This window comes from Anolis carolinensis, chromosome 1, assembly GCF_035594765.1.
Source record: "Anolis carolinensis isolate JA03-04 chromosome 1, rAnoCar3.1.pri, whole genome shotgun sequence".
NCBI classification, from domain to species: Eukaryota; Metazoa; Chordata; class Lepidosauria; order Squamata; family Dactyloidae; genus Anolis; species Anolis carolinensis.
In genome coordinates, this window is record NC_085841.1 from 191,484,819 (window position 1) to 191,506,543 (window position 21,725).

Sequence of the window (21,725 nt, forward strand, 5' to 3'; positions counted from 1 at the left end):
ACTGGAGGCTCCGGGGATAGAAATGAATAAATAATAATAATATTGCAACATAAATTTTAAAAGCCTTGTAAAATTCAGAACAGTAATATTCTAAATTTCATGGAAGAAGAGACACGTCTTTGTTAGGGATCAAAAAGATAACATTTGGAGTATTCGGTGGATATTATTGAGAAGGACATTCCATAAAAGTGGTGCTACAGTTGACCAACCCCTGCAGAAGCACCCAAAGGAGGGACTTTGAAGAGGTTCTACAAATCTGGGCAAATATGTATAGAATATTATCTTGAAATTGAAAAACTACTTGAGCTCTACAAAGACAACCAAACGTTTATTTATATACTATGCTACTCATTTATTACAACATGTGGATGGTTTCAAAGACAAGGTAAAACACAATGCTTACGGATTAATATTTCAACTTACATGTTAATTTTGTCTTAACAGTCATTGCTGTTCTACGAGGCCTGCCAATTCCAGTTTCATTTTCTGCAAATACTCTAAATTCGTATTCTGTCGCTTCCAGTAAGCCTCCCATTATGAACTGCCGGTCTTTGTTGCGTTCTTTATTGCACTTTTTCCAGGCAGTCTCTCCAGACTGGCGATATTCAATCCAATATCCAATGATATCTTTGCCACCATCACATTCAGGGCGCTCCCATTCTAAAGTAATGCTATCCTTAGATATTGATGTGATCTCAATTTCTCCAGGCTGGCTTGGTTTGTCTGCAAAATTTCAAAATGTATTATTTTTGTAAATAGTTGAAGCTCAGCTTTTCATCCAATTTCATTTTGATATGCTCTACAGAATTACATGTACTTACCAAATGGATCCTTGCACACAACAGGTTCAGAAGCAGGGCTAGGCTCACCCTCACCAATATCATTTTGGGCTACAATTCGGAACTGGTATTCGGCATCTGGAACCAGTCCTGTGACAGTATACATGGTGGTTGTGATGTGAGTTTTGTTGTGCCTGACCCATTTCTCAGTAGATGTTTCTCTGCGTTCTATATAGTAGCCAGTGACACGAGAACCGCCATCATCTCTTGGTCTGGACCAAGACAAGCTAATGGAGCTCTTTGTGACATCAAGTATTTCTGGTGGGTAACTTGGAGGCTCTGGAGGATCTGTTGAAAAAAATTATTATTATTATTATTATTATTATTATTATTATTATTATCATCATCATCATCATCATCAACTTTATTTTTACCTTGCCTTTCTGTCCGTGAGGAGTGATGTTGGCTAACAAACACACAATCTTAGACAATATAAAATAAATATCAAAATTAAAATACAATTAAATATTAGTGTATAGATATTAACCAAACCAGTGTGGTTTGAAGTGCAAGAAATCCAGGCATAACTTTCCCTTTAGCTATAAAGCTCAATAAGTTAAGTGATTATGTCTTTACCTTACTTGAGGCACAGGTTTGTTGTAAGCAAAAGGTGAATAACTCTGACATTTTTGGAGGATGACTAAAATAAAGATATGAGTTGGCATCCTGTTCAGGATTTATGATGTTTTAAACTAAACTTACAACTTGTAAATTTTGCATTTCACATTTGCAGTCATTATTATACTATTGCACCATGGCTCATTGACAGGGGTTGACTGGATATGTCATTCTCCAGTGCCCTGTTTGCCAGTAACTTATTAGTCCTTCGAGTGGTACAACTGCCTGGCTAATATGGGTTGAATCAGAAGGCAAACTATAGCTACATCATCATAGTTACATGCCCCATAATAGATCTTAGTCGTCCTTTTCCCCTTCTGTATGCAAATAAAGAAAGCTGAAATGTGTACGTACGCAAAGGTGTCTTTGGCACAACTGGTTCTTCAGATTTGAGAGACTTGCTTACACCAAACTGGTTTTCAGCGCAAACACGGAAGTGATATTCCACATTTTCTTTTAGTCCTTTCACTACTAATGATGTACCCTTTACTCTGGAATCAACAGTGTACCAGGCAGTCTTTGGTACTTCTCGCCTCTCAACAATGTAACCTAGTAGATCGGCGCCACCATCATCAGTTGGCGATTTCCAGCTGACTCTTACAGAGCGTGCTTGGATGTCATCATACTCTAGTGGCCCTTCTGGTGGATTTGGAGTGCCAATCACTCTGACCTTGATGTAAACAACCTTCTTGCCACATTTGTTTTCAAGCGTCAAATCATAGGTACCAGAATCTTCTCTTTCTGCATCTTTTATCACAAGTTCAGTATGTGATTCAGAAGTGGCAATCATGGCTCTCTTGATGACGTCATGGCCTTCTTTAGTCCATTTGCAAATTGGGAGTGGTTTACCTTTAATTGGCACTGTAAGCTTAATTACCCCACCTTGTCTTACAAATACACCTTCCAGATATTTTTCACTAAGTTCATAATCAGGAAATTCTGTAAAGAAGAAAAATGTTACACGTTGAATACATGAAAGGTTAAGTAGCATTCTTCATTCATTTTCTTCATGAAGAATTCATAATTAAAGTGTCTTACCAAGCATTTCAGTCACTTTAGCTACTCCTGGGACTTCAGCAGGTTCACCGGGACCACCAGCATTACAAGCCATGACACGGAACCTATATTCTGCCCCTTGTGGAAGATGTGTCAGTGTGTATTCACGGATCTTGGTTGGAGTTGTGTTGCATTTGGTCCATTCAAACTGATCAACTTTTTGCATTTCAATCAAATAGCCAGTCACTTTGGACCCGCCTTCATCTTCTGGTGGACTCCAAGCCAGGGAAATAGATGTTCTTGTTGTATCTGTAACTCTTGGATTTTGAGGTTTGCCTGGGGGAGCTGGAACATGGGATCAGAGCAGAGTCATAACATATTGAAATACACTAATTAAATATATTTGAATCGTTTTGCTGTCTGAAATTAATAAAATAACATTGTCGACCATTTCTCAAGTATTTTCTTGATATATGATTAAACAAGAAATAAATCTCTCCATCTAGTGTACAGTATGAATACAGGACATTACTTACCAATTGGATCCATAGCAACTGCAGGTTTGGAAGCTCTGCTTGGCTTGCCAGTGCCCCTAGCATTGATCGCTGTTACACGGTGTTCATACTCTAGTCCTTCAACCAATCCGGTAGATCGGTAGCGCGTCATAGTGACCGGAATTTTATTGACACGGACCCATCTATCTGATCTGACTTCTTTGCGTTCCACGATATAACCAGTGATTGGTGAACCACCATCTTCTTCTGGTGGATACCAAGTAAGTGTCATTCCATCACGGGAGATATCAAACACTTCTGGGGTACCAGGAAGATCAGGAAGACCTACATTTCAAAAAGTATGGGAGGGAGAATGTACAATCATGCTTCAGTAATAATACTCAGGTGCTGCATTGTTTTACAAATACATTATTGGTTGTCAGGATTCAATCTTTTTAAACAAATGAATATCAGAATATCATGACTATTTTGAAAGAAATGTGTGTCAATATAAACTAGTGTAGAGGACTAGGAACAAATTTACTTACTGATTCTGCTTTTGCATTCTACGATTTCAGACTGTAGGTATGAACCAATTCCAAAGCGGTTGGTAGCAGCCACACGGAACACATATTCAGTACCCTCAGTGAGTTTAGTAAACTTAAAGGTTGTTCGAGTTACAGATTCAGACACTGGTAGCCATCCTGGACGGTGAGCATCCCGTTGTTCAACTACATAGCCACTTAATGTAGCACCACCATCCATCTCTGGTGGTTCCCAGGAAATAGTTACAAAAGTTGAGTCAATATCAACAACTTTAATAGGCCCAGTTGGTGGTCCAGGTTTGTCTGTTAAAAAGAGAAGAAGAGATGTAAGTAAATAATAGTAAGAGCATAGTCAGCATATCTGAATTTAGGGGGAAACAGTGCAAGAAAAATATTGGATAATTATATCTCCAAAACAAATTCTTACCAAGAATAATGACTTTTATTTTTTCAAGAGCAGTTCCAGTTGTATTCTTCAGTTCAAGTGTGTACTCCCCAGTATCATGTATTGTGGTTTCACGTATGGTTAGTTTAGCTGTCTTAGCAACTGTTTCAACCTTGACGCGTTCGGATTCTCTTAGTTTAGAGCCAGCAAAGAACCAAGACACTGCTGGAGGTGGTCTTCCAGAAATTGGAATATTTAGTTCTATAGGCCTGCCAGCTGGTACATGAACAGTCTTTTGAGGTATTCCAGCAAGATCAATTGCAGGTAAAACTAGGAAGAAGAAAGGAAACTCAATATGATACCAATCCTTGTGAGCTACTTATCAACAATTTCAATAATGTTTTGGCTTTCTTTATCATTATGACTCTTACCTTTTTGTTCTTGTACTGTCACTGCTGTGACTACTTCTCTTGGTTCAGACACGCCCTTCTGGTTTTGTGCTCTCACTCTAAACAAGTATTGTTCACCTTCATTTAATGATATTATTGTGTGTTCTAAGACTGTGGGTTTCAGTGTTACAACCTTCATCCATCTTTCAGTTCCAGCTTTACTAGCCTCAATTACATAGCCAGTTAATCTGCTGCCACCGTCATGCTGTGGTTTTTCCCATGCAAGTGATACAGTAGATTTTGTAGTATCAACCACCTCCAGTTTCTGGGGCACACTTGGAACCTCTGACACCAGTACAGCATCTGAGGTCTCACAGGGTTCACCAATACCATAGATGTTTTCTGGAAGCACTCGGAAATAGTATCTAGCACCTTCAATGAGTCCAGAAATTCGATAAAAGGTTTTGCTGCATTTAGTAGTTACTGTCTTGTAAGCTCTCATAGCAGCTTCACGTTTTTCTATGATGTAGTTGTTGACGGGAGCACCACCATCAATAGCAGGAATATCCCAAGTAATTGTCACAGACTCTTTTGAGACCTCTTTGACTCTCACTGCTGCTGGTGGGCCAGGTGTATCTGCAGTGGAGAAAAGCAAAACATTGCCATTTTTTGTATATGCATTTCTTTTCCTGTACTACTCAAATCTCACAGACTTTTATTGCTCCTGGAACCAGTTGCTATGCTATTATGTTGCTTTCCTCTTACTTTCTCTCTCCCTCCTTCTCTTTTTCTACTGTTCACTTAGCTCTCATATTGCTTAACTGTTGCCTGATCTTTTCACATTACAAATCTGTTTTGCAAAATCTTTTAATTTCATTAATAACTATTGTGGCGACAATGACAACCACTACTATTTAAATAAGTTTTTGTAACATTTTTTTCATATCTGATGAAGTGCTACTTAGAAATATAGGCAAAGTAATAGGCAAGCTTCTTTCTGTAACAATAAAACCCCAAATGTGTACCTACCATAGACTTTTACAATAATTGTTGCAGATTTCTTTCCTGATTGATTTTCGGCTTCAATGACATATTTTCCAGCATCGTACCGGTTGACTTTATCCACTACTAAAAGTGTATAACTATCTGTGGTGTCAATAATTCCGCGGCTTGCCAAATCAACACCCTTCTTGTTCCATGTAATTATTGGTGGAGGTCTGCCAGTTACTGATACCATTAGACGTAAAGAACCACCAGCTCTAACAACAACAGTCTTCTTTAGATCCTCAGCAAGTTCAAGATCTGGTATTTCTGTGATGGAGAAGAAATATAAAATATTGTTTGAATACATCCATATAGATTTCTAAATTATAAATTGTCAATTATTATAAATAATGAAGTTTGACATTACCTAGTCTTTCTACAGGTTCTATTTCAGCAGATGACTCACTGTATTCACTCATGCCATTGATGTTGGTGGCAGCCACTCTAAAGCGGTATTTCTGGCTTATTTTAAGACCAGTCACAGTGAATTCAGGGTTCCTTAAGGTGGCAGTAGTATGGGCCCTATACCATTGTTCAGTACCTTCTTCTTTCATTTCAAGAACATAGCCTAATATGTCAACTCCGCCGTCATACATGGGTTTTGTCCATGCCAAGCTTATGCTGGTCTTAGTAGTGTCCACAATTCTTGGTGCTGAAGGTGCTGCTGGGGTGTCTTTGGAAAAAAAAAACATGTCTCATATTATTACAGTGAACAAATTACAAGTTGACACTTGAAAAAAATAATCACTTTCAGCTTCCCACAATAAGTATGTCCTTGAGTTGAAATATAGTTCAGTTAAAACTGGTCTGTTAAGTATAGAATGTTTCAGTATAAATATTTTGACTCAATGGAAATTAAGTTATGGTTTCTTTAACCTTTGGTATAAAAGGAAAATAATATTAGAATTATTGGGCCTGAGAGGGTCAGATAGTTATAATGTGGATTTCTCTGTCCCAAAAGAGAAGCATTACATTTTTTTAAATCTGCATTTCCTCTTTTATCATTTAACTTATATAATCCTGTCTACTGTGGCTCTGAAAAAAGCAGGGAAAAATCTGTAGATCACATGACACTGTGCTACAGAAAAAATGCCCTCTACACAATATAACACCAAGGTCACTATTTTATTTAATTCAGTGAGAAATTGTTTGGAATGCTAGTTATGAGTCTGAAGCAGAAACATTTTGTAGATTTCCCTTTCCTTGTTTCATTATATCTGTGTTGTTGTAGTCTCTGATAGAAAAGGACCTTCCCTTCATGGGAACTGTCCATATGCATTGTGTTTACTACTTCAATTGCCCAAAGCCATCTGGGCATAATAATAACTGTAGTCCAAAACATGTGGAGGGATTCAGGTTGAGGAAAACTATCCTAAAGCAAAGGCAATCCTTTAGCAGAGTATTTTGAAAAGAAGGCAAAATTCTGATCCAGTAGCTGCCAGTTAGAGCCCGGGAATAAAGAAAGTGCTCTTTCATATGTTTATATTGTTAGCACAATACTTAAGAATTTCTGAATCTGATACAGGTGTCAATTTCTATGATCCAGAATCCATATAATACACAACTGAGTGAGATGCAAATGCTGAAGTCAGACTGATAACTTGGTTGCAGGATCCATAAATCCAGTGCATAAGTGCATAAATCCTTGAAATATATATATATTAATATACACTATTTGTAGCTCTGGTGAATCCTCTAAAGCACATGTGTCAGGCTCTAAAGTCTGCGGGCTGAGTCGAGCCCGCCATTTAACTTTATGTGGCCCTCCAGATGCTGGACTACAAGTCCTGTATTCCTCATCATTAGACATGATGACTACAGCTGATGAAAGTTGTGACACAATAACATATGGAAGACTGCACTTTGGTCTGTTTAATCAGGATAGTGAGGTTTGAATTGAGATACAAGACTTGTGGATATGTTGTCTGATCTGACTTTAAAATGTCCCTTTTTCTCTCCCAAACTGAGGTGGTGGTGAGCCACAACTGAGCCACACTGAGCCACAGGTGGTGTTGGTTTGCAATTCCCAGTATCCCTAGTTCTCATGGTGGATAATCAAAACTGATTGGAGTTGAAATTCAATAACATCTGGGGACCCAAACTGGATAAAAACTAAACGCATTGACCACTATGTTAAAAAATATAGTTCGCCTCCTGTATCCATGGATTCTCTGTCTATGGATTCAATGGCCCTTTGAAGGCAACTGTAAGAGTAATGTGTCCCTTGATGAAAACGAGTTTGACATCCCTGGTCTAAACAATAAATGTAATTGTTCCAAACCTTCCAAGACTGTTTATTGTGTAATAAATTATTAATTTCATGAACTTACATGATGGTTCTTTGCACAAAATGTAGTGGGAGGCATCACTAGGCTCACTGTTACCAGCAGCATTTACAGCAGTGACACGGAATTGATATTCGCTGCCTTCCATTAAATTTGTAACTTTTAGCCTTGTATCATAAATGGTGTAGTCTCTGTTAACCCGTGTCCAGCGTAGACTTTTCTTTTCCCGTTTGTCTACAAGATAGGTGCTGATTTCGTTACCCCCATCAGACTCTGGTTTTTGCCACTGAATAATGATATGTTCTTTGCCAACTCCCACAGATTCAGGTACACCAGGAGGTGATGGAATAGCTATAAATATTTTCAGGAGAGAGAGAGAGAGAAGAATAAAGAGAGAATAGTTTATTACATAGTTTTTATATGTGTTGCAATGCCCTCCTTTGCTCGCATCCAATCATAAATTCTTATATGAACTAGGAAGATACTTACTGAATGAATTTCTAGCAATAATGGATTCTGATTCCAGTGGAACACCTGGCCCATACTTGTTGACAGCTCTTACACGGAATATGTATTCGTTGTTCTTAATCAGTCTTGTTACCACACATGATAGTGTTTGACATTCAGCTTCAACAATAACCCAGTTCAGCCTACTGGTCTCACGCCTCTCTACAATGTAATGGGTAATTTCTGCCCCTCCATCTTCTTGAGGAGCATTCCAGGCCAAGGTACACTTCTCTTCTGTGACTCTGCTGATAGTGATTTTGCCAGCACAAGGACCAGGAGAATCTACAAATAAGGAGCAATCGGCAAATAGGGCAATGAACAAAATGCTTTTATCTTAAGAAAGACTTTGAAGAAAAGAAGTTGTATCACAGAAAATGAACAACCATAAAACATTTACCAAGCACTTTGACGAGGACAGCAACTTGTTTTGTTCCACTAGCATTTTTAACCGTTAAGGTGTATTTTCCAGAATCGGTTCTGTCACAGAACTTGATGATTGCAACAGCATGCTTGCTTGTGAATTGTAAAGAGATCTTTTCACTTGGATCCAGCTCCTTGTCACCCTTGGACCAAAAGACCTTTGGTTCTGGTTTTCCACCAATGGATGCTTCAAGAACAAGATCAGATCCAGCTCTAACTGTTACAATATCTCCTTGCAGTTTGGCATCCAGTTCAGCTTTAGGTGGCGCTATGGAAAGTAAACAAAATACATTTAAATTCTGATATTTTAAAACACTAGCATGATTTATATAATATGGAAAACTATCAGAACGTCTCTTACAATATTCATCTCTACAGGCAACAGCACCAGTGGATTCAGATCCTTTGCTAATGACACCAGCAGCATTCTTTGCCAACACACGGAATTCATATTCCTCTCCTTCACTGAGAGCTGTTACAGTAAAGAAATTTTCTGAGACAATGGTGTAGTTGCATTTCAGCCAACGTCCATCTCCAGACACGCTGAATGGCTTGCGTTCTACAATATAGCCAACAACTTTGCTTCCACCATCGTAAAGTGGAGCAGACCAGCTTAAAGACACTGAAGATCTTGTGACATCTGTTACCTCTGGTCTGCCTGGTGGATCTAGAAAGGAATAACATATTGGCAATCGTTATTTTATTGTCACCTTTTTACTAAGAAAAAATCATTTTCTATGTTGGTCATACTTACCAACTGGGTTTTGGGCCAGTACTGGCCTGGAAGCTTCACTAGGTTTGCTGATGCCAGCAGCATTTAATGCGTATGTTCTGAACTGATACTCCAGACCTTCCACAAGCCCTGTTACTTTGTAGTTGCACTCAAAACATGGAGTTTTATTTTCCTTCACCCAAAGGATTGTGTTGCGTTCTTTCCTTTCAATCCAGTATCCAACAATTTTGCTACCACCATCATGATATGGTTCCTCCCATCGAATGGACATAGCGTTAGCAGAAACAAAATAGACCTCAGGTCTGGTGGGTGGGCTTGGTGGGACTAATTAAGAAAAAATAAGTAAAGCGTTAGATACTTTAAAACAAAACAAAACTGGAAAACAATTTTGCATATTCTGTAAAAAAAGAAGATCCTTACCAAATGGATGCTCAGCTACTATTGGTACTGATTCCACTGGCTTGCTGACACCAAATCTGTTTTCTGAGCTGACACGGAAACTGTATTCCATATATTTAGTGAGATGCATGACTTTGATCTGTGTACGTTTGACACTGGAATTTACCAGTTGCCATGCTGTTGTGCCAGATTCACGTTTTTCAACAATGTAGTTGGTGATGTCACTGCCACCATCATCTTCAGGTTCTTTCCATGACAATACACATGATTCTGCTGTTATAGATGATACTTCAATGGGTCGTGTAACTGGACCTGGTCTTCCGATAACAATGACAGTCACAGTGAATGTTTTCACGCCAGCTGTGTTCTCAAGTGTTAAATAATATTTACCAGAGTCACCTCTCATGCTGTCCTTTGCAGTTAAAGTAGTTCTATCCTTTGTTGTCTTAATAGTCACCCTGTCTGTTTCTTTGAGTCTCATTTCTTCAAGTTTCCATGTTACCTTTGGAATAGGGCGCCCACTAATTGGTATATCAATAGTGAAGGTGCTTCCAGCTTTGCAGGTTACAGTTTGGTTAGTTATTCCACTGAGATCTGCAGTTGGCTCGATTTGTGGTTCTTTAATAATGACAGAAGCAAAGGCATCTCTTGGCTGACTATAACCAGCATTATTCTTTGCTTTAACCCGGAATTCATATTCAGTGTTCTCTGTGAGACCTTCAACTGTAAAAGTCAACTGTTTTGTTTGACCAGCTTCGACCCAGACATCAGATCCCTTTTGTTTCATCTCCAGGAGGTATCCAGTAATACGACTACCACCGTCATGATCTGGTTTAAGCCAAGCGAGTTCCACAGATGACCTAGTGGTATCTACAATATCTAATCTCTTAGGTGGAGCAGGCTCTTCAGTGGCTACAACTGGCTCTGTTAATTCACAGGGTTCACCTACGCCATATTCATTTTCTGCTGATACACGGTAAAAGTAGGGCAAGCCTTCTGCAAGATCAGAGACCTTAGCAATCTGTCGGGTACATTTTTCATTGACAATTTGCCAACTGCGGCGACTTGCTTCTCGTTTCTCCACAATATAATGGTGAATACGGGCACCTCCATCCAAGATTGGAGCATCCCACATTAAAGTGATAGAGTCTCTAGTCACATCCTTAAATGTAATAGGTCCTGGTGGCCCAGGAGTATCTAGCACTTTAACAGTGAAAGCAATAGCCTTCTTACCACTGTTGTTTTCTACAGTAAAAACATACTTGCCAGCATCTGTTCTATTGCAGTTCTCCACAGTTAATGTACTGAATGAATCTGTTGTATGAATGTCAGCCCGCAAGGTCAGATTGGAATCTGCTTTGGACCATATAGCAGTAGGAACAGGTCTGCCCTTATAGGCAATAAATAAACGGATAGTTGCACCTGCTCTGACAATATGAGTCTGCTTGAAGTTAGCATCAATATCAAGTTCAGGTGAAGAGAGTCTGTCTATGGTTTGCACGGAAGCAGAAACTACACAGCTTTCTCCTTTGCCCGCACCGTTTACGGCACTGACTCTGAATTTGTAGTGCTCATTGGGTTCTAGGTCAGTCACAGTATACTTGGTAGCAAGGCAAGTCTCAGCATTGACCTTATGCCATTCTTCCAAGTCGGCTTTGCACATTTCAATGATGTAGCCCATTATTTCTAACCCTCCATCAAAAACTGGCCTGGTCCATTCTAAGCTGACACTTGTCTTTGAAGTATCTGTCACTTTGACAACTGTAGGAGCACTTGGTGGATGAACTGGCTCCCTGCATTTAATCAGTCTTGAGACACCACTGGGTGGTCCCACTCCAGCCTTATTTTCTGCCAAAACCTGGAACTCGTATTCATTGCCTTCAGTTAGGCCAGTGACTCTGAATCTTGTTTCCGTAATAGGCCTCTTGCTGGATACTTTGACCCAAAGAATGCTCTTCTTTTCTCTTCTCTCCAAGATGTATTGATCAATATCACTTCCACCATCTGATTTAGGCCTTTCCCATGTAAGGGTAATACTGTTTCCTGTTACATTGCTGGGTTCTGGGGTGCCAGGAGCATCTGGAACAGCTATGAAATAATAGTAATAACACACATCAGAGAACATTCTCAATCAGGCTGGCAAATGTATATTGAAGCAACTGTTTCAATTTAAAGTAAACTTACTATAATGTGGTTGTGCTACAAATGGATCAGATTCCAGGGGCCTGCCAACACCAAACTTGTTGGCTGCAGAAACACGGAACTGGTATTCATTGCCTTTGATTAATTTGACAGCAGTGTAACTGCAGGCTTCACAGTGGTCTTCAATGAGTGCCCAGGACACCCTGCTGGTTTCACGCTTTTCAATCACGTAATGAGTAATGGTGGCACAACCATCGTTAGCTGGAGGTTCCCACCACAACGTGGCCTTCTCTTCGGTAATATTGGTAAACCGTATTGGTCCACCAACTTTTCCTGGAGTATCTGTAACATTAAATTGTGGATTATATGTATTGTTCCAATATAATATAGAATGAATATATCATGGTACAGTAGTTGCGAGGAAGATAAAAATAGATTTAACTCCCCCCACATTGACATTTTCTGATAGAATATAGTTTTAAAAATCATAGACAAAACACCAAAATACTTGCTGACTCCCTCTTTATAAATAGCAATCTAACCATAAAACGTTAGCTAAATTTATACAGGCAGTCCCGAGTTACAAAAATCTGAGTTACAAATGACTCATAGTTAAGAATGGGGATGAGAAAACAGGAAGTGAAAGAAATCTACCCCTTGGAAGGGAAATTCACTTCTGTAAGAGTTATAATGAGGAAAAGTTGTCTACACTGAAGTTTTATCACTAATCCTGGTTTTCGTAGCAAGCCAAATTTTTTAAAATTATCACAGGGACAGAAAGCGAAGTGAAATCTTCTGAACAGTGGCACAGAAGAGCAAAACAAACTCCAGAGGGGTGGTAACCTTTCCCTATGCTTACATACAAATTCAGCTTAAGAACAAGCCTACAGAACCTATCTTGTTCATAACTTGGGGAGTGCCTATAGTTGGAACCTCATTCAAATGAATTCATGGCTTTGTTACATACACTGAATTACGTACAATCAAACAAAAAAAATTGTTTTCAAATATGTAAATAAAATTATAGCGGGAGCACAAAAGATAAGATCTACTAGAAGTCGTCTTAAGGATGGTGTTTATTTATTTACTATTGAGAGAAGAAATGAAAGATGTCTATAATCTTTTTTTAAGCAAGGAGAATGATGTGATGACCAAGTGATCTAAGCTCTGCCTTTGAGAGCCTGGTTCAAGACGCAATACTATTTGTATTTATATGGCTCACAACTACCTTCTCTGTCTTCTGTCTCATTGGGGACTGTCCCAAGTATAATAACTATACAAAGAATCTAGATGCCTTGAAATGTGTCAGTAAATGCTAAATAAAAGTGATTGTTTAAAGGGTAGCTTTCAAGTTGTAACAACTAGAACAGACCCAAATGAATCACCCAGTCTTACATAACTGCTGATTCGATATGTCTCCTCTAGCTGGGACAAACATTTAGATTTAGTTGTAAGAATCAACGTGATGAAGTGGTTTGAGCATTGGACTATAACTCTAGAGATCAGGCTCCTTTGACCATGGAAACCCACTGGGTGACTGTGTGCAAATCATATTCAGCTTCAGAGGAAGGCAATGGCATCTCTCCTGAACAATTTTTTTCAAGAAAACCCTGTGACAGGTTCTCCTTAGGGTCACCAAAAGTCAGAAATGACTTGAAGGCACATAACAACAATAACGAACAAACTTTTCCACTTACACGACTGATTTCTTATCACTCCCAATGTACTGATCCAGCATCCATATCCAGAGGGATATCCAGCATCCATATCCACAGACAATAATTAGACTATTTTATTACTTTATACAAAATATTTTCCAAATGTTGTAAACAGCTCTACTGACTTGTAAATTAGCTTGTTTAATTATCAAATCTGTACCACTGATTGAAAAAATGTGTGAAAAAGTATTGGTAGAAATTATTTAAATTATAATTAATAAGTAAATACAGTAATTAAGTAAATAACTTAAATGCCAGGTGATTTAAATGGTCTTGATTTAAATCAGACCACTCTTAATTTGATGTAAGTTTTTAAAAAATAATGCAACGTTACCTTGTACTCTTATGGTTAGATCTTCATGTTTGGTTCCTGATGAATTCTTGGCTTCTACTCTATATGTTCCACGGTGGTCCCGAGAAGCATCTCTTACAAAGATGGTGCTAAAGCCAAGGGCAGTGGTTATTTCTACATTCAATCTCTTATCAATTTCTTGTCCATCTTTAAACCATGTCACCTGAGGAACTGGTCGGCCTGTGATGAGAGCTTTAAGTCTTATGCTTTCTCCAGCTTTAACTGTAAGACCTTCAAAATGCTCAGCACCAAATTCAATATTTGGTGGAACTGGAGAATAAAAAAGAAATGTGATGTTCAGAAATAATTCTCATTAGAGCTCACTAACATAGCTTTCCAACAAATAATACAAAGAAGCATGTTCGTTATTTCAGAATTCCTTTCAGTATTCAATGCAAAAGTAGAAGTATTTATGTTTGGGGCCATCCTTTTGCATAATGCCAGCTTCTTAATGAATGAATAAACAAATGAATGAATTTTTATGATGGTTTAAAATATTAAGAAGGAATAGTAAATTGTTGGGCAAATAGTAATCTAGTCACTAACAGTGGCATCACTAAGGTCACCCCGTATGGGGAAAGGAGACAACCCTAGACTTTGGAGAATCAACCCAGCTCACCACCTTAGGGTTGGCCTGCTGGGAAGAGGGAAAGATAGGGAGACTGCACCCACTGCCTGGTCTTACCACCTAGAGCAGAGAAAGGCATTGGGATGAGACAGTCATTTTTGTGTCTGGTGCAGTCCATACTCCCTGCAAACCCCTAGCAATGCCAGTGGTCACTAGAAATCCATAGTCATCCACTTAAACTATAAATAATATATAGTGTGCCCCAGAAACTGACAGAACGTGCACTAGTAGTAAAGGACACTTACCAGCTTCATCTCTGGTCATGATATAGCCTGACGACTGAGAAGGAGGGCTAATAGTTCCAACAGCATTTCTTGCCAGTATTCTGAATTCATATCGATCACCAGGGCTAAGTCCAGTAACTGTATATTGGCACTCGCTGACATCAATAAAATTGCATCGGACCCAGCGATCGCCACTTCCTTGCCGTTTCTCAATACTGTAGCCTACAATCTTGCTACCTCCATCACGAAGAGGTGCAGTCCACTTCAGAGTGATAGTTTCCCTAGTCACATCAATGTAATCAGGTGTACCAGGTGGATCTAAAGGGAAGGCAGAGGGATGCATAGTAATGCATATCAACATAAGTGCATACAGTAATGCGAAGACAAGTTAAGTGTTCAACATCTGAGTGCGAAGTCACTTACCAACTGGAGAGACAGCCAAGGTAAATTTGCTTGGATCACTGGCAGAGCTCAATCCTGCAGAGTTTTCTGCAAATACACGGAACTGATAGTCCAAGCCTTCCATTAATCCAGTTATTCTGTATTCTCTATTAGATATGTGTGAAACATTTACTTTCTGCCACAGGATGCTGTTTCTTTCTTTCTTTTCTACATGGTATCCAATAATTTCTGCACCTCCATCATAAACTGGAGCATCCCAAGATATGGTCATTCCATCAGCTGTTATATTGTATACCACAGGCTTTCCTGGTGAACCTGGTGGTTTAAACTGGTGTCTTGCAATGACCTCTATGGAATTCAGTGGTGGACTAACGCCGTATCTGTTTTCTGCACGGATTCTGAATTGATACTCTGTATCTTTGACTAGGTTGGGAACTTTGAAAGTGGTCTTTTCTGCACTGGAACATACCATTTTCCAATTGGTTTGTGAAGTTTCCCGCTTCTCAACACTGTAACCAGTAATTTCTGCTCCTCCATCATCATCAGGAACCCCCCATGAAAGAACCATGCTGTCTGCTTTGATTTCATCTAGTTTGATAGGTCCCTTTGGCTTTGATGGGGCCCCCAGTGTTATAACTGTAATTGGGAATGACTTTCTGTGAACACCATTGTCAAGAATTAAGGTATATTTGCCACCATTTTCTTTTTTCACATTCTTAATGCTTAAAGTTATTTTGTTTTCTGTTTTCTTGAAGCGAATGTGTTCACTTTCTTTAAGAGGCATGTTGTCTTTCAGCCAGCTCATAGTTGGTTTTGGCTTTCCCTTATAGGGCAATTCAACATGTACGTTATAGCCTATTCTCACAGTTACCTGTCCCCCAGGTATATCAGAAAGGTCTGCATCAGGTGTTATGACATAGTCTTTCACTGTGATTGGCCCAGATGTTACACCATCACTTTTTCCTTTTTCATTCTTAGCAAACACTCTGAATTCCTGAACAGAAAGCTCCTTCAGCTTATCAGCTACAAATTCACATCCTTTACATGTCCCAGCAAAGGACCATTCTGTTTCATCCTTCAGTCTCTTTTCAATTACATAGTCTGATATGAGGCTACCTCCATCAAATTCAGGTTTGTTCCATTGCAAAGTGACAGAAGTCTTTGTTGAATCTTTCATGGTCAGATCCCGAACAGGTCCAGGAACTTCCGCCGCTTTTACTGGTTCTGAGGTTTCACAGGGTTCACCCAATCCATTTTCATTTTCTGCAAAAACACGGAAGAAGTATGGAGTTTTCTCTGACAGATCGGTTATCTTAAATGTTGTATTGGAGCACTTTGATGTAACAGATGACCAAGCTCTCTTTGTAGCATCTCTTTTTTCAACCACATAATTGGTTACTTCAGAGCCACCATTGATGAGCGGGGGTTCCCATACTAATGTTACAGTTCCTCGAGAAACATTTTTCAGAGTTAGTCTCTGGCATGCAGATGGAGTGTCAAGTACTTTAACATTGACAAATGAAGTTTTTGGTTTTCCAACTCCATTCTCAATTGTGAGGATATATTTTCCTGTATCATTGCGAGTGACTTGAGGAATACTAAGTAGTGTGGATGATTCCGTGTTGTGAATGTTGTATCTTTCATCAGTACCAAGGTTCTTTTCACCCTTTCTCCATGTGACAGTGGGAGGAGGTCTTCCTTTAAATGGAATCATTATTTGTACATCTTCACCTGCTTTAGCTACAATTGAAGTTCTCAGAGCCACATCCAAATCAATCTCTGGCTCCTCTGCAAAATAAACATTGAAATAACCATGAGAAATTATTAATATGGTATTTGTGGAAAGCTACTAATACAAAACACTGAAAACTGAGAGAATCATTTACATACCAAGTATATCCTTAGCTTGTACAGGTTCTGTCATTTCAATAGGTTCACCTTGTCCAGCATAATTTATAGCAGCTACACGGAAGTAGTAGTTGATTCCTGGTTGAAGATGAGAAACAACATACTCTGTGGTTCTCACTTCTCCTCTTGCACTGACCACAGCCCATTCTTCTTCATCCCCTTCTCTCTTTTCAATAGCATAGCTGGTAATTGCACTTCCTCCATCATAGGCAGGTTTAGTCCAGCTAAGCGTGATAGATGTCTTTGTAGTATCCACAACCTTTAGCTTAACAGGTGGTCCAGGTTTATCTGTGAAATTCAAATAATAAAAATAAGACTCCACAGCAGGGGTCCCCAAACTTTTTAAACAGAGGGCCAGTTCACGGTCCCTCAGACCGTTGGAGGGCTGGACTATCGTTTTTTAAAAAAAACTATGAACAAATTCCCATGCACACTGCACATATCTTATTTTAAAGTAAAAAAACAAAATGGGAACAAATACAGTCTCAATGTTAATAACAATCATAATAAAAATAATAAAGAAAGTTGGAAGAGACCCCTTGGGCCATTTAGTCCAACCCCCTTCTACCTTTGTGCACCAAAAGCACAAGCAAAGCACCCCTGACAGATGGCCACCTAGCCTCAATGTTGTTAATAATAATAATAATAATAATAATAATAATAATAATAATAATAATAATAACTTCCCAAGTGTTTATCACCAAAAATACATCACACAGTTCTAGACACTTGGGAAGTGTTCGACTTGTGATTTTGTGATACGAAATTCAGCATATCTATCTTGTTTGCTGTGTCAGACTATGTTGTTGTGTCAATAATAATAATAATAATAATAAATCACACAGTCCTAAATGCTTGGGAAGTGTTCAACTTGTGATTTTGTGATAGGAAATCCAGCATATACATCTCATTTGCTATGTTATACTGTGTCCTTCTGTCAATAATAATAATAATAATAATAATAATAATAATAAAGAGGGTTGGAAGAGACTCCTTGGGCCATTTAGTCCAACCACCTTCTGCCTTTGTGCACCAAAAGCACAAGCAAAGCACCCCTTAATAATTAATAATTAATTAAATAATAATTAAAATACCATTATAAACAAGCAAAGTTTTGTTAGGCATGTATCAGGCGAGGGAAGAGGTGGGAAAGGCATGTGGAGGAGGGGGGCCGGATAAATGGCTTTGATGGGCCGCATGTGGCCCCCGGGCCTTAGTTTGGGGACCCCTGCTCCACAGCAATGACTACTAATAGCAATCAGTAGAATATACCTTCCTTAAGCTAAATAATGCCTATTCATTGGTTTTTTTGTTTGTTATATTCATTTGGTTATATTCATTGGTTATATTTGTAGATATCTGCACACATGGTTTCTCACCAATAGGATCTGCTGCTTTGAAGAACTCAGATGCATCAGAGAAGGGACCTTGTCCAGCTGCATTCACAGCAGAAACTCTGAACTGGTATTCACTATTTTCTGTTAGTCCTGTCACTTTCTGTCTGGTATCCCGGATGGTTTCTTTAGTGACCTTGAACCAGCTTAGACTTTTCTTATCACGTTTCTCAAGATAATATCCATTTATTTCGCTTCCACCATCTACAGTAGGTCTGCTCCACATTACAGTCATCGATTGTTTAGTTATCATTGAAACTTCTGGCATACCAGGTTGTCCAGGTGTCACTGTTTTTCGTAGTAAAATAAAAATCACATCGGGTCAGTGCAATCAAATAGAAATGTTATTTTATAGAAATGCTTAATAATGTATGAAAGAACAGTGATTAACTTACCAAAAGCATTCTTGGCTATGACACTATCAGATTCCAGTGGATCACCAACACCAAATTTGTTCACAGCTCGTATACGGAAAATATATTCGTTTCCTTTGATGATTTTTGTGGTAGTAACAATGCATTCTTCTAGTTTTTCTGAAACTACAGACCAAACCACACGGCTTGTCTCACGTTTTTCAACAATATAATGTGTCACATTAGCACCTCCATCATCTGTTGGTGGTTCCCACATAAGGGTAATTTTTTCAGCAGTGACTGTTCTGAACTGTACAGGTCCACCTGGGGGCCCTGGTTTATCTGTTGATATGAGAGAAAGTTAGATTTTTTAAATAAATATAATGGATACAGTTAGGAGAGTTTAACAAATTTGCACACTGTTTTTCCCAAAGCAACATACCAAGTATCTGAACTCTAATAGAGGCAGATGCAGAACCCATGGCATTCTTTAGTTTCAGTTCATAGTTTCCACTGTTAAGACGAGTTGCATCTTTAATCAATATAGATGAAAACTCTGTGGTGTTTTCAAAGGATACTTGGGCACTGGTTTGTACTTCTTTACCATTTCTAAACCATTCAATTGTAGGTATGGGCTTTCCAGAAATGCCAAGTTTCAGCTTAACTGAAGTGCCAGCTTTGTATTTGACCACCTCTGTATATTCTGGTGGTACATCTATTTCAGGTGCACCTTAATAAAACAAAGAAAAGGAAAACATGTAAATAAAAAGTAGTGAATTAAACGCAGTATAAATTAATATATTTGCATATCCTCTAACAGGGAAAGACATACAGGACTTGAATCAACACCAAACTGTCAGATTAGGCTATTGAATTAAAAAAAGAATTTCTGCAACAAAAATAAAACTGGATATTAACTGTTGTACAACCATACAATACTTACCATATGTATCCACACAGGTTATAGGTCCTGAAACATCTGATGGGTTACTGATTGATCCTGCAGCATTCTTAGCAAAAACGCGGAATTCATATTGGGAGTTCTGAGTTAATCCAGATACGGTAAACTGAGTCTCAATGACATTGGTGAAGCTTGCCTTCGTCCATCTTCCATTTGGAAGATCACGTTTCTCAACAATATAGCCAGTAATTTTGCTACCACCATCAAAAGCTGGCTGAATCCAAGCAAGGCTGACAAATGTCTTGGAAATATCTGTGACACGAAGATTTCTTGGTGGCTCTGCAGCACAAAAAAAATACATTTGTAATTAGGAATTCAACGCCACTTTACCAAAAGACATATTGTCCTTTAAATTCTCTATGTCACACATGGTGATTTCCTTCTGAATACATACCACATGCATCAATAGCAAGAACTGCATCAGATGGATGACTTGGTTTTCCGATCCCAGCTGCATTTTCTGCACACACCCTGAATTCATAAATAAGTCCAGCACTAATGTTGGAAACCTTGAAATGAGTTGTGCGAATAATCATTTTATTTGCTTTCTTCCATAAAATACTGTTTCTGTCCTTCATCTCCAGATGGTAGCCAATGACTGCACTGCCTCCATTGGAAACAGGTTCATGCCATCCAACAGTGATGCTTTCTCGTGTTACATTGGTGATCCATGGTGTGGAAGGTGGTCCAGGGGTTGCTAAATGAATATTAATATGATGTATACATTAAATTAATACATTTTAATATGTGTATCTAAAAATTCTGAAAACAAGAACAAACAAACATGATGCTACTTACTGTAAGCTAATTTAACGGTTACACATGCTGAATCAATATGGTCGCTGATACCAAAGCGATTTTCTGCTTTGATACGGAATTGATATTCTTCTCCTGTTGTCAGCTTCATAATTTTAATCAAATTTCTAGCAACAGTTGCAGACACTTCGGACCACACGGCAGTGCTCGTTTCTCTTTTCAGCACAATGTAGTTAGTCACTTGACTTCCACCATCATAACGTGGTGGCTCCCACTTGAGGGTAACACTTTCCTCAGTAATATCACTGATAACCACTGGGCCAACCGGAGGGCCAGGTCTGTCTAGGACAACAATCTTAATGAAGGACTTAGTAGTTCCACTGGAGTTGGCAGCTGTGATGTCATATTTACCAGCATCAGCAGCCACACTTTCTTTAAGGTTGATTATCACACTTTCTGCTGTCGTTTCTGTGTTGAATCTCATGGTTGGTCTGAGAGGGACACCATCTTTGGATAAAGTCACCTTTGGCAATGGCTTCCCAGAAACTGGAATCTCAACCTTTAGGTTTGAACCGGCTCTTACATAAACTGTATGGTTGGGGAAGCCTTTCATGTCAACCTCAGGAGATTCTGAAAAATACATTTATAATATATTACAAATAAGGCTTAGGAAGGTCATGTTAATTAGATTCATATGAGCTCTTTCATTAATAATAGAGGACATACCTAGTTGCTCTTTAACTGTAACGGCAAGAGGAAGCTCTTTAGGATCACTGAGGCCAGCTTGGTTTTCAGCAAATACTCTGAAGAAGTACTCTGTATTCTCCTTGAGACCTTGAACAATGTGATGAGTTGCCTTGACAACAGCACATTTGACCCATTTTTGTTGTCCTTTCTCCAGAGCTTCAACCAGATAACCTACAATTCTGCTTCCACCATCATGCTCTGGCTTGAGCCACACAAGAGAGACACTGTCTTTAGTGACACTTGATACTCCCAGTTTTTCTGGTGGACTTGGTTTTTCTGAAGAAATAAAAAGATGACATAAGAAAATATGCATTTGCTTTTTAAAAATTATACATAGCAGGTGTATATTTTATATGGGAAAGTTGTATACAGTTTGGCCTTCCACATTTGCAGGTTTGACTTTTGGGGATTTGATGGTTAGCAGGTCCTCCAGTGCAATTTTATGTATATAGAGTTGTGCTGGAGGACCTAGAAATTCCTAGAGAG

At 38.8% G+C, this 21,725-nt stretch overlaps 1 protein-coding gene across 1 annotated transcript in view; it reads right to left on the reverse strand.

Annotated features, from left to right (window-relative positions):
* Window positions 1–21,725, reverse strand: part of ttn (titin) — a 331,374-nt gene that overhangs the window by 11,952 nt on the left and 297,697 nt on the right. The window contains exons 250-277 of the mRNA XM_062969136.1: window positions 21,219–21,515; window positions 20,535–21,122; window positions 20,131–20,433; window positions 19,719–20,015; window positions 19,218–19,505; window positions 18,818–19,117; window positions 18,408–18,710; window positions 17,011–17,316; window positions 15,142–16,908; window positions 14,740–15,036; window positions 13,849–14,136; window positions 11,839–12,138; window positions 9,676–11,742; window positions 9,277–9,579; window positions 8,884–9,189; window positions 8,500–8,790; window positions 8,085–8,384; window positions 7,641–7,946; window positions 5,678–5,983; window positions 5,296–5,577; window positions 4,309–4,902; window positions 3,920–4,207; window positions 3,496–3,795; window positions 2,990–3,292; window positions 2,496–2,798; window positions 1,812–2,396; window positions 822–1,127; window positions 424–723 (exon numbers count right to left, since the gene is read on the reverse strand). Of these exons, the coding sequence (XP_062825206.1) occupies window positions 424–723; window positions 822–1,127; window positions 1,812–2,396; window positions 2,496–2,798; window positions 2,990–3,292; window positions 3,496–3,795; window positions 3,920–4,207; window positions 4,309–4,902; window positions 5,296–5,577; window positions 5,678–5,983; window positions 7,641–7,946; window positions 8,085–8,384; window positions 8,500–8,790; window positions 8,884–9,189; window positions 9,277–9,579; window positions 9,676–11,742; window positions 11,839–12,138; window positions 13,849–14,136; window positions 14,740–15,036; window positions 15,142–16,908; window positions 17,011–17,316; window positions 18,408–18,710; window positions 18,818–19,117; window positions 19,218–19,505; window positions 19,719–20,015; window positions 20,131–20,433; window positions 20,535–21,122; window positions 21,219–21,515 (12,474 nt within the window). The remainder of the gene's footprint in view (window positions 1–423; window positions 724–821; window positions 1,128–1,811; window positions 2,397–2,495; window positions 2,799–2,989; window positions 3,293–3,495; window positions 3,796–3,919; window positions 4,208–4,308; window positions 4,903–5,295; window positions 5,578–5,677; window positions 5,984–7,640; window positions 7,947–8,084; window positions 8,385–8,499; window positions 8,791–8,883; window positions 9,190–9,276; window positions 9,580–9,675; window positions 11,743–11,838; window positions 12,139–13,848; window positions 14,137–14,739; window positions 15,037–15,141; window positions 16,909–17,010; window positions 17,317–18,407; window positions 18,711–18,817; window positions 19,118–19,217; window positions 19,506–19,718; window positions 20,016–20,130; window positions 20,434–20,534; window positions 21,123–21,218; window positions 21,516–21,725) is intronic.